At 27.3% G+C, this 10,290-nt stretch overlaps 1 protein-coding gene across 2 annotated transcripts in view; it reads right to left on the bottom strand.

Moving 5' to 3' along the window:
• Window positions 1-1,469: 1,469 nt before the first annotated feature.
• LOC107436904 (TBC1 domain family member 10A) overlaps window positions 1,470-10,290 on the bottom strand; it is a 22,685-nt gene continuing 13,864 nt past the window's right edge. For both annotated transcript variants that reach the window (XM_043048434.2, XM_043048435.2), the window contains exons 8-10: window positions 6,154-6,268; window positions 4,966-5,120; window positions 1,470-1,849 (exon numbers count right to left, since the gene is read on the bottom strand). In XM_043048434.2, the coding sequence (XP_042904368.1) occupies window positions 1,718-1,849; window positions 4,966-5,120; window positions 6,154-6,268 (402 nt within the window). In that variant the 3' untranslated portion in view covers window positions 1,470-1,717. The remainder of the gene's footprint in view (window positions 1,850-4,965; window positions 5,121-6,153; window positions 6,269-10,290) is intronic.

The following is a 10,290-nucleotide window of genomic DNA, read 5'->3' as shown; positions in this document are numbered from 1 at the left end:
AGAAAGTAATACTAATACTTGTAATAATACAAATAAAAACTTGTAGAATATCATGATTGAATATTCTCAATACCATTTCTAAAGAAAAAAAAATTAAAAACATATTTCAATAATAAAAAAAACAGAGATTCTAAAACTAAAAAGAAAGGAAAAAAAATGTGGATTTCAATTGAGGTGATAAAAAAAATTTTTAATAATGAAAATGAGTGAGATGCAATCAAAAGCCCACATGATGATGTAAAAATAATACTTTAATATACGCCCTTAAAGCAATAACATGAAGAATAATAACACTTGTTTTTTTAATCTTTTTCATCAATTTGTAATTATTATAAAAGTAATGAAAAAATGGAGATATTAAAAAAGAAAATTACTAGTAAAACACATACATTACTTGAAAAATGACACATACACTACCTGAGATAATTGGTCATCAAGATATGGTCTGTGTATGTTTCAGAACAAAAAAAAAAATACAAAAGTAAACAAACAAAATGAAGAAAACGAATGCTTAATTTGTGAAATTTATTTAGTGAAATCACCTCTCTGTTTCTAAAAAAATTAAATAAATAAATAATAATAAATTTTTTTAACAAAAGCAAAAAAGAGAATTATTTAAACTATATCAAATTTTAAAAACTTGATGAGCAAGCATTACATACTTAAATTTTATTTACAGAAATACCACATTAATATTTTCAAGAAAAAGTTAATTTTTTTGGAACATCTATTGAAGTAAATATGAGGTAAATTTGTAAGAAATAATTTTAGTTAATAAGATTTATAAAATTTATCTAGTTTTTAGTTTAATTACAACATTTTATACAAAATTATATAAAATTTATACTACAATTTAAAATAAATTTATACTTTATAAGAAGAAATAAAAACTAATTATAACATTTGGTTTAAGAAAGATGTCTTCAGTTAGAACAGAATAAGTTATGAATTAAGCCTTTTTAAAAACATAACTTTAAAAATTCCTTAAACTATAAATACTTTTAAAAATTCCTTAAAAATACAAATTTTAATATTTTTCGATTAATTAAATAATTTTAGAAATTAAACATACTTAATTGCTCAATATATAACAAGTATGCCTTTCTAATCAAATCAGCATATTTTATAGTATTCTTGAAGAGCAAAGGCTTTTAAAACCATTTTTTGTATTATATAAGTAAATTTAATATATTTTTTTTTCAAGATTACTTGGTTTAACAGATAAACAAACAGATTATTTCATTAAACAAATAAATTCTTTCATCAAATAAAAATAACAATTTAAAAAGAAAATTCAGTGGGACAAACAAGTGAAATATATTCCCTGTTTATTATATCACATGACATAAAATTGTTTTAGCTAAAAAAAAGTACCTCAAAGTACACAGCAGTTTTAAAGATAAAATATCAACGAAAATTTAAAAAATAGCATGTTGTTTTCTACTTGGGACTAGATTAATAGCTAATAAAAATATATTCACGCCTACAGATAACAACTTTAATTTATAAAATATTAAATGAATTGCAAATATCCAAAACAAACTTTAAAATAAATAGACATAGAAAATAGCTAGAGGCACCTAAAATGTGCAATACAAATATACACTTGCCATTAAGAATAAGAAACAAATGCATTTGCATCATTATGCTTAAAGCAAGAATTGGTATTTACATGGGCTTAAGTGGAAACGGTATATAGTCTATGCCTGAAATAGTTTTAGTTGACTTTTTTCTTTACACCATTTATACGGTCTTGTACCATCTGTTGTTCTTTAAGAGCCCTTCTTTTTGCAACTTGTTTCTGATGTTCTTTTTCCATATCATGCTCACTAATGTTCAATTTCAAAACCTGCCATTTTTTTTTTGAAAATTAGACAAAAAAATTAATTATTAGAAAACATAAATTAGGAATTACTCTGACATAAATTAATTTTATAAATATTAACAACATTTCATTTGAAACCAGGTATTCGTTACTAAAATAAATATAGTACCAGAAACAGCGATTTCTAAACTACAGCACAAGTTAATGGGCATTGAATGATAGATGTGTATAATTGCAGTTTATTTTAACTATATTATTAAATTTACATCTAACTAAAAATAATTCAGAAAAATTACGAAAATAGATGTGTATAAGAAAATTAAACATTTTAACAGAAACTAAAAATATGACATTTGTTTTAAAAAATTACAAAGAGTGTTGCATTTTTTTTTCAACATGAAAATTACAGGTTAAAAATAAAAATTTGTGCAGAGTTCAAAATTGTGTAGATAAGATAAGTTAGACAGAGGGAAAATGAATCAAAATACTCAAATATCTTACAGAAGGAAATAAAAACACTAAGAGAACTTCTCAAAATAATCCCCAAACTAAGGGAAATGAACAATTTTTCTAAAGTTAACAAGTTTCTAAAGCAGAGGGTAATCTTTTCCACCCCTAATTAGGATTTACAACTTATACTAGGGGTGCACAACCTTTTTGAGGGAAGGGCCACATGCACAGCAGATTGTCTAATGAGGGGCAGCATGCCCAAATATTTAGACTGCAATTGTAGGTAGTTCTAGGCATTTTTTTAAATCACGGGGAAAAGCGTGATAATAACTAATAAAAAACCATCAAAATCCTTCTATATTTATTTACGATGAAATCGGTGTAAATAAAGTGCGTCAAACAGTGATGTATTTAAATGCGGGATTCAAAATTAAAGTGTCGTAATAGCATATAAAAAATATCGAGACTTTCAAAATATTGTAGAAATGTGTAGCAATAATTACCCAAATAACGATTGAAAAAAATAATTTGATTTTTCAATAAAATCAGCACGAATAAACCATGTCAAAAAATGGTTATCTAAATGAGTGATTCTTTACACGCGATTTGTAATAATATCGTGCTTAAGTATCAGCATTATTTTAAAAACCACGAGAAAATATCGGCCACGAAAAAACCACACAATTACTGACGAAAAAAGGATCAAAAGTAATTTAGATTTGCTATAAAGTTAGTGAAATAAAGCGTCTCATAACTTTCAGAAATCGCGATTTCGGAAACTACGTGAAAATGGGTAGCAATAACCACCGAAAAGTCCGTTTATGATAAATCCTCACACACGAAGAGCAACAAAAGTGACTTCGAAATTTGTGTATCGTAATAATGACGTATTAAAGATTTTCAAAACTCTTCTTAAATCTGTGGCGTTAACCATTGACAATAGCGATAAAAAAAACTACGATGATTGAGATTGGGTACGTCAAAAACTTAAATTTCAAATATTTTTTAAAATTTTTTTGTTCAGATTGCGCCTGCGGGCCGCACATCAAGGGTTGGAGGACTGCATATGGCCCGCGGGCCGCAGGTTGTGCACCCCTAACTTATACCTTTGGGAAAGAGTCAGCATAATCCTCAGACAAAAAAGTTTGAGAAACACTCAACTAGAAAATTATTAATTTGAAATTTTTTTTTATATGCTTGAAACAGAATTTCGTTCTAAAATAATAAAGCCTACTTCCGCAATACAATACATGAAAAATATTGTTGTCCTAATTTTATGTCTAAACAATGTCTTCAACACTATATAAAAGCTATGTTATATTTAAGCTTATATTTCTAAAAACTATTCAGTACAAATATGGGATTAAAAATTATTAAAAGGATAATGATAAAAAGTATCTAGCTGATAACTATCCTTATATAGTCATAAAATAGCTTTGTTTGAATACGAGGCCTAAAGATTAGTTTAACTCTAGTCCTAAGTAAGTGCAAAAATAATTATGCTGTTGTCAATCCAGACATATCATTTCTGAAAAACATGTTCTATATTAGAACACATCGTGACACACAAAGAGGACATGTATCAATTGTTCTAAGTAGGTGAAGGATAGGTTTAAGGTTTGTTTGGGCATGGAACGCTAATTTTTTCACCTTCAACCATGGAGGATGCAACTGTGCTTATCATTGCACAAACTTTTGGAATTGCAGTTTTTGATTTGCAATACATGCAGTGAAGTATACTGCTTCATATGCAAATAATCACTTCCAGGACAATAAATACTGAGTCCTTTAATAGAATGACCAAGATTTCAAAAAGGTAACTGCTCAGTTTAAATTGAACGAATCCATAATTTTTTGATAAGCAGCATCAATTTAGTGACACTGGCTTTCATTGGTAACAGCCAGTGTCAACAGGGCAGAAATAGAGAACTTAATTTTGTTAACAATCTTTTTACTATGTAAATCCTGTAAAGCAGAGTGCCATATTAGTTGGGCCAACATGGCAATTCAAGGGGTTCTTTCTACATGCAGATAATCTATTACAATGGATGTTTAAAAATAGAGCCCTGAAAATATGGTTAAATACTTGGCCATGGTTGGATGACAGAGAATTTGTAAATTTAAGAGCCATTCAACAAGGAGAACTTAGCAACCACAGGGTATTTTCTGCTACAAACATAATCATTTACAAACAAATATGCCAATTTGCTGGCTCAACATTTTGGCCAAGTGTTTGCATTCTTAAGGAATATAGTTAGTAACTGCATTTGCTTAATTTAATTTGCAGGGAGTTATGTTTTGTAATATATCAAGTCATCTGTGCTTATTCATCTAATAATGTTTACATGCACTGTGAGTATCTAGATGTTCTGATTTTGTTACATGAATAAATCTATTTAAAATTATTATGCTTATCTTTCTCTGTTCAGAAATGTTTACTGTCTTTAGATTTTGAAGATAGGCAAATATTTTTAATTCTTTTTAAGCACATTAACCTTTAAGGTATGTTTCAACTAAAACAGGTATTTATATTAAATTTTTTAACTTCAAAACAGATTACAAGCTTTTTTTCATTTACTATTTAAAATTGTGAAGGCACATTGGTAATATAATATACCAACATTATTAAACAAAAGTAAATCAGCTTAAAACAATATTAAACACTAAATACAATGATTTAAAATACTAACCTGGTCGATGAGATAATCTTCTTGTAGATATTCTGGTGGAATATGCCTCAAGCATTCAAGCGTCTCATACATTGATGGGCAATTTTTTAATGTTTCAGATTTGCTGAACACACTTCTTAAAATGACAAGAGCAACTTTGAATAATACTTTGATTCCTATCAAACAAGTAAATAGAGAAAGTTAACTAGTTTTACATAGTTACCATTTATTCCAGTTAGAAAAGAAAAAATCTCAATGCTATATTTTACACAAACATTCAACTAAAAACCAGTTTCTCAATGCACTGTATTTCGTGTAAAAATTGCACTGAAATTGAACATTTTTAACCTAACTTTATACATTATAAAAAAATAACACATTTCGCACTGTAATTATTCTGAACTTCAAATAAATTAATATAGAATTACTTATTGAGAGTCACAAATACATCTGAAACTTTATGAAGTGATCATTTAAACTAGTTTTTTTTAACACAGAACTAGTTCAAGCTTTTTCCAAATGTTAAGGGGACGGCTTTCCTGAATCAATAAAATCAATTTCTTGCATAATAATCTCTATATAAAAAAAAAGCGTGCACATCAAGAATACTTTAACACAATTTTGCATAGATTTTCTAAGCCTGGAGGGCTAAGCTGAGTTCAGGATAGTACCTGATTGGTGTTCTGGATATTGTATAAGCTTTGATAAATACTCTAGTTGTCAATGTATTTATTACAAGAACTACACTAATGGGTTATTAGTGAAAATCTCCGATGAATGCTTAATGGTGATTGGAAGACATTGTAGGCCCTTGGCTTCCATACATTACAGCAGTTTTTTGAGGGTAGATGGTGGAAGTAATCATATGACCTCTTCATCTCGGCCACCAACAGTGCATGAAAATGTCCGGCTCTATGACCATTAAGGATACAATAGAGTGAATTTTGAATCACTTAAGACACGATTAGATAAACTGCAGCAAAATTATGCACTTAAATATAATGAATAGCAAAATTTGCTTTCCAAAGTAGCCTATAATATCTTTTGGGTTGGCCAGACCTGTTTTAAATCATATTTAGAGTAACACAGCAAAACGCACTCATATAAATAATGACTAACATAACATTTAACAAAAAAAGCAATAATAAAATAAAGTTAAAAAAATATTATAATAATCTGTCATAATATTGATAAAGAATTAATCAATACCTTCACAAAGAAACATGTCCCAAACTCTTAATACAGTTGACCATGGTAATGTTCTTGAAAAGGCACACATAAACCATTCTGTCATATAAAGAATAGGCTCTATTCTTTGCTTTTTCTAAAATAAGTAATTAAATATAAAACTAAGCATTTAAATTACAAAAATTGAGGTAAAACAAATGTTAAAGTCTAGAGTTGTCTGTAGCAAATTGAAATATTTGCTTATAATAATAATTAAAAGAAAAAAAGAAATAAAGAAAAATAATACATGAAAGCAGAAATACAGTGATGTTGTAATAAGACATATTGCAAAAAACACCCATAAATTACATTTACATCTTAATAAGCTAAAAAAAATGGTATACAATCATGCAATCAGTAGTTATAAAATTATGATACATAAAATTAAACGCATTTACATGATTTAAAATACTTAATATGTTGTATAAAAACAAAACAAAAAAAACAATATTTTTAAAAAAAATTTAAATTTTGACAAATTTTACTTTAAAGCATGAGTAACAGAAAATACTAAACAATTAAAATAACATTTCATTAAGCAATGAATAGTAAATAATAATGATAAAACAATTCAGACCAACAAAGTCTGAAAAACAACAACATGTTATTGCCAAAAAAGTACATGTAAAAACATGCAGTTGTTAAGAACACAATTTGGCTTTGCTATTTTTCAAAACTATGATGTAATATGATATGTGATAGATAGCTATGCTAGTTTTACTGGCAACAAAAAATTGAGTCACATTATGTGAACATGTTATTTGTGCTACTGCTCATGTCAATAAAGTGTAGCCCAAACAACACTTTTTTAAACATTAGTTTCTTTTATTAACATTTTATTAAATGTTGTAATTTTCAAACTCTTATAAATTATGTAATGGTATAATACTGATAGAAACATACATTTTCTAATAACAAGACTACTCCTCATTTTGATAGTCTCTTCAGCTTCTTACTTAGTCTTTGCTTTGCGTTTATTTTGTGGTGATACACCACCCTGGGATATACGCCGCACCCTTAAAATTTGACTAAAAAGGAAAAGTTTGCTATCAGAAAGGCCGTACTACCGGGTACACCACACCAACGGTTACTACATGATCAATCGGGGGGTCAACGCATCTGTTACAGATAACAAGTTATATACAAAATAACTTATTAAATGTTTAAAACTCATTAAAATAATTTTTAAATATACAATAAATATATGATAGTACTTAAAATCAGAAATTAAGTATTTCAATAATTTTCATCATAACTTTTCAAATATATGCAAAATTGTACCATGTACAATTCAAATGCAACACAATCTCAACCGCATTATGTTAATAAATACTAATTATTGTGATGAAATAAATTACAGTTTAATCTTCAAATACAATATCTAAAGTTAATATCAAAAAATTAAATAAAAAAACGACTTACTAAATGCTTATGAATTGAAGGGGCAACTTTTTTAAGCAAACCGAATAAAATATCCCCATCAATTTGAATGGCTTCCTGTAACAAAACGGTATCATTAAGAGAAGAAATCAACAATTTTTAAGGATGAATAGTTAAGATGAATATAAACAAAGATAAAAACTGAGTCATATTGGTTCTAAGACTAAAAAATCTTTTCAAAAAGCAGGTTATTTTCTTTGGTTTACAATTTAATTAACAGTATAACACCAATGTAAAACACATAATTATTTGTCAAAAATAGAATGCAACATTTGAAAAGTTAAAACCTAAATTATATTTTTGTACTAAAAAATGAATCTCAAATAATTTTTTATGAAATAATGTTTCATTAAGTGTTTAAGTTAAAGCACAATGCTATATATAACTATAAGTATTAAGTATTAAAAAAGATATACATATTCACTTTTTTTTAAAAAAATTTATAACAGAACAGTATAGTAAATCTTTAAAATCAAAAAAGGAATCAAAATCTTACTAAGCCTGGACTGTAATAACCAGGTAAGTATTTATCACATATTGCTACTAAACACCAAAATGCGTGTTCGGCAGGCATATGCATTAATAATGCAGCTGCTATAGGTGCCTGAGCTTGACAATAACCCACCAATGGATTAAATAATGAGTATGCTTTCAATATTCGATACAGGTCAGCTTGCCTAAAATTAAAAAAAAATAGAATAAATAACTGAAAGTTAAGTTCAAAATTATTAGTATTTGATAATTATACATTTAAAAGATGTTTTTTAAACATATACTTAAATTCATCATTCTTTGCACACTTTAAAATCTTAAATTACAGTCGAAGAACGGCCACAAACACTAAAAAATATTTTAAAAAATATGGATTTTTAAACTAGAGTAATTTTATTGAATTTCCCCAATTTCTGTAAACTGCTGAAAAAAGTTTTATTATTCAGTTATGTCTCATTTCCATACCTTAATCTATTACAAAACACTTACACTTGTAATTAGAGTTAAAAGAATATTAAAATAAAATTATGAGACCAATATTTTTGGCGGAAAATATTGGATTTTCAGGTTCCGCAATAACTAATTTATTTACCCTGACTTTTAAGATATTTGAATGGAATTCTTTGTTCTATAGCCACCCTGAGTTTTTTAAAGAGATAAATAAACTTCAGTTATACAAAAACTTAGTAATTAAAATTGTACTTAATTTATGCAACATTAGCCAACAAAATATGAGGGGTAAAAAAATCATAAGAATATCAGAGGATGATTATTGAATATTTTTGAACAAGGAATCTGTGACCATAAAGAACATAACATGAAACTTAGTAATGCTGATGCATTTAACATTTATTGAATATTAATTACATTGGCAAAAAGGGTGTTGTAAGGGTTTATGCCAAATGAAAATGTAGTGTAATATACATAGAAAATAATAGATTTAATTTTTTTCCACCTGGCTTGATATACAAACTATCTAAAAAAAAATTCTAATATTCAAGACAGTCTAGGTTTTTACTTTTTGGGGCGCATTTTTAAAAAAATAAATAAATTGTGAAAGCAAAAAATTATTTTTGTGAAAATTTTGTAGAATTGTATTAGATAAAAAAATTCTTTATATTACTATTAATTTGAACTAGACTAGAGAAATAAATTCATATAAGTACAATATTGAAAATAGTTTCCATTAAATGTAAATTTTATTGGGCACTTGTAATCATTAAAATAGATAAAAATGAACTGATTGGTATCATAAAGGACAGTTTCTAAGAAAGTGTTCAAGTATTGTGTTTAATAATCTGAATATGATAACATTAACCAGAAAATAGAATTTTTTTTTATGTATGTCATAATGAGGGCTATTTATAGAATTGTATAAAAAAAAGTCTATTCATGGTCAGATTAACCCGCTGGCAGTTTAGAAAATGAGCAAAATTGGGAGAATGTATCTCCCTGATACACTATTTCCTTACCTAATAACATTGGAAAAACCTGTTATGCTATGCGGAGAAGAATGAAGGTTAAAATAAGACTTTTTACATGCATAATCGCCAATGGGTTGAGAAAGGCCTAATAGGAAAAAAAACTTACCCGTGACCTTGAGAGTTAACAAAAATTTCATGAGATGGAAACTGACGATGAAGATCTTTTTTAATGTCTTCAACACACCTAGGGTCACCTTCAGATCCGTCAAGTTCCTGAAAAAATGATTTTATAAAAACATTCATTAGTCATACTAGTTTTAAAATTTAGGTATAAATTTACCCATCCTTAACGAAATAATTAGTGAGAAACCCTTTTCTTATTTCAAATGGCGGGGGATATAAACAAATACCACAAAGAACAAAAAACATAGAAAGAAAACCAAAACCATCGCCTTTTGCATTTGATTCTTAGATTCCTTAGAGTCACATAGGTGCAGGGTTGGGTTTTTGACGTCAAAAAGTGGTTTTTGACATGACAAGGGTATAATACTGGTTTAAACCGTCAAAAACCCGTCAAAAATGTCAAAAACTAAAGTTTGCCAAAAAAAATATATAAACTTCAAAACTACCAACAGTTGCCATGCATTATATTGAAATTTAATTATACTATAGGTAATCAGCAGGTTTTAAAATATTTTTTAATTAAAATTAAGGTAAAATAACAGATTTAAAATCTCAGAAATTTATATTCAAATGCATGTGC

The sequence above is a fragment of the Parasteatoda tepidariorum genome, chromosome 5, assembly GCF_043381705.1.
Source record: "Parasteatoda tepidariorum isolate YZ-2023 chromosome 5, CAS_Ptep_4.0, whole genome shotgun sequence".
Taxonomy (NCBI): domain Eukaryota; kingdom Metazoa; phylum Arthropoda; class Arachnida; order Araneae; family Theridiidae; genus Parasteatoda; species Parasteatoda tepidariorum.
Note: the sequence above shows the minus strand (reverse complement) of the source record. Positions and strands in the feature narration are given on the sequence as shown.